At 38.8% G+C, this 2,916-nt stretch overlaps 1 protein-coding gene across 1 annotated transcript; it reads right to left on the minus strand.

Moving 5' to 3' along the window:
* Positions 1 to 1,795: 1,795 nt before the first annotated feature.
* On the minus strand, positions 1,796 to 2,504 carry LOC122310909 (40S ribosomal protein S16). Its single transcript, XM_043125157.1, has one exon. It carries the CDS (start codon positions 2,435 to 2,437, stop codon positions 2,000 to 2,002), a length of 438 nt encoding a protein of 145 aa, XP_042981091.1. The 5' UTR covers positions 2,438 to 2,504; the 3' UTR covers positions 1,796 to 1,999.
* Positions 2,505 to 2,916: the final 412 nt, after the last annotated feature.

Here is a 2,916-nt window from a genome sequence, read left to right on the forward strand (position 1 = left end):
ATATAGGTATTGCGCATAGACGAATCCAGGGGAGAGATGAACCATGTTTTCATCAAGAGAACATCATCTTCTTTTCTTTCTGTAAATTGGGTTGGTTGGCGACGCGAACATCTTCGAGAAAAGCTTGGGAGAATCGGATAACAAAGGTGTGGGGGAGGGGAGACATTCGGAGTGTACAGAGGGGTTTGGGTATATACGACTCTATTGGAGATTTTCATAAAGTGCCTACGTGGCACGTTATTATTGGACCTGGTGTGAAAATGATTTTCATACCAATCCGGCCTCTAGCTTTTCTCAAACTGAAAATATGGGTCATCATCAGCGTAATTGAACGGAGTTATTGTCGTGGCAAACTAACCAACCATGGAAGAAACTAGTCGCAAGGGCCAATTTCTCGCAAATGATGGGAAAGCATGCGCAATTATTACATTGCATCCTACATCCTATACCCTCCCCCAGTTTCTTCCAACTAATGAAGAACTCCAAAATCGAAGTTTCCATCAAATGAAGATCGCGACTAAGTCTGATGTGCTTACAAAGGCTAAGCCTTCTACTCAAGCGTCTCATACACGACTGCAAGGTCCAATCCAAAATTTCAATACCCTTATCAGATCACAGATAACATTGATAAATGCCGGTAAAAACAGATAGACCCACAACTATAAAAGAATAATTACGCATTAATATTGTCTTGGACAGACTCCATAGGCTGTAATAGACTAAATCTAAAGTGACTTTTCTCTTTAATCCAAACTACTACTACATTTCATAGCTCACAAACTTTGGCGGGAGCAACACCCGTATACATCAATCCAACGAACAAGCAGCAAAAACTGTACCAATAATTATTTACACCTTACATATATGAACAACCCACTTTGTCCAAGGTTAGACTCCCTTTAACTGCTCATGTAGCATCTCTTCTCGTAATAGATTTTAGAAGGGTGATGCTAGGTTGCCATCCAAATATGCCCCCAAAAGTGCCTCCAGTGCTTTTTTTTTTTTTTTTAATGTTAAAAAACACACACACACACAAATTCATTAGGGGTAACTTTTTTAAAACAGTTAAACAAATAAAAAAGAGCTAGGGGCACTTTTGGGGGACAAATTTGGAGGGCAACCAAGCATTTTCCTTTTAGGAAATGCCACCGGCATCATCTTTAGCAAAGAAATCTGCCACAGCATTGGCTTCCCTATAAACATACTTCATCGTGATATCCATCAATTTAAAGTGACTTTCTTCTACCTTCATCTTCTTCTAGATAGGCTTGTCTTTTTTATACTTCATGTGCATAATATTGACATAAGGTTAAACCAGAATACTAACAAAATATTCGAAGGAAACCGAAAAAAATAAATAGCACACCAGTCCGCGAGCTTTAATTTTAAGCAGCATCTCACTTCATCAAGTCAAATATCATGTATTGTTTCCGGTATCAAGGTTTTATGCATCAGAAAATTTGAAATAAATAGCAACAATCAAGCATGCACTTGCTGATACTTCCATCAGGTATATCATAAATTCGTTTCGAAAGGACTCAAACTAACTAAGAAAAATAAACCCACAAACGTCCGGGCCCTCACCGACAATCAAATGCAAAATGAAACACCAACCAACTTTGACGACTGCACTAAGAAGAACATATCAACACATTAACCAGTAGCCAATCAAGAACTCAGGACACTCGGTAGTCAGCGAGCCTAAATTGAGTCCACGATGCGTTTCAACGCAAATTAAGTAGCCGTAACTAAAACCGTAAACATTCCGCAGCAAGAAAAGCCCCAAACACAGTACTAAAGCAAAGGATTCCATGTATTTTATCTAAAACCTCCAAGTTCAAATCAACCGAAAGCAACAACCAACAGCCAGTTCCATAATTACGAATTAAAAGAAAAATACTAGAAAACCCATTAGCATGAAAGCCTTAAATACCAAAACGATAACCTCAAAACAGCTAAAAATAAGAACTTTGCCTTTTGATTTGGGGTTTTCGATTCGTCAACGGTATGACTTCTGGAACCTAGCCCTGGCACCACGACCACCGAACTTCTTGGGCTCACAGCGTCTCGGATCAGCAACAAGTAAGGTCCGGTCGTACCTGACGAGGATATCCTTAATCTCCTTCTTGCTCTGCTCGTCCACATACTTCTGGTAGAACGCAACGAGAGCCTTAGCTATGCTCTGGCGGATGGCGTAGATCTGGGAAGTGTGGCCTCCACCCTTTACACGAATCCGCATGTCGACTTCGGCGAAACGGTGCCTTCCAAGCAAGAGTATTGGCTCGTAGGCCTTGAACCTCAGGATCTCCGGCTCCACCAGCTCGATCGGGCACCCGTTGATCTTGATCAGACCACGCCCCCGCTTGCAGTAGGTCACAGCTACCGCCGTCTTCTTGCGCCCGAAACATTGCACCGACTCTACAGGACCGGTCGCCATTGTTGCTTTGCAAGAGAGCCCTCCTTCTGTGAAACAGAAACCCTAATTTGGTGAAATGATAAATGGGGGCGAAACAAGGTATTTATAGGGGTATGTTGTGTTCGCCCTAGGGTTTTGGCTTGGGATGTAAATGCCCTTGATTCGGAAAAAATATTTTTTTTTTAGATAAACAGTAATACTAATAAGAATAGGCAAAGTCCAATTATACAAAATGTAATACAAGAGATATGACCTATTTAGTTCGCTATAGAAAAGAGAAGAAAATCATTAATTGAATAATGATAAATTTATTATTCTACTATTACTTTTTTATTATTTTTTTATTTTTTAAATTTTTTTAAAAAAATTACTTGATGATTAAGGAATTGATTATAGTGAAATTATATATTTTTTTAATTTTTTTCATGATTAAAGATGTTAAAAAAATACTTAAAATAAAATAATTAAAAAAAATTCAAATATGCTATAGAATAATAAAT

The sequence above is a fragment of the Carya illinoinensis genome, chromosome 5, assembly GCF_018687715.1.
Source record: "Carya illinoinensis cultivar Pawnee chromosome 5, C.illinoinensisPawnee_v1, whole genome shotgun sequence".
In the NCBI taxonomy this organism is placed as follows: Eukaryota; Viridiplantae; Streptophyta; class Magnoliopsida; order Fagales; family Juglandaceae; genus Carya; species Carya illinoinensis.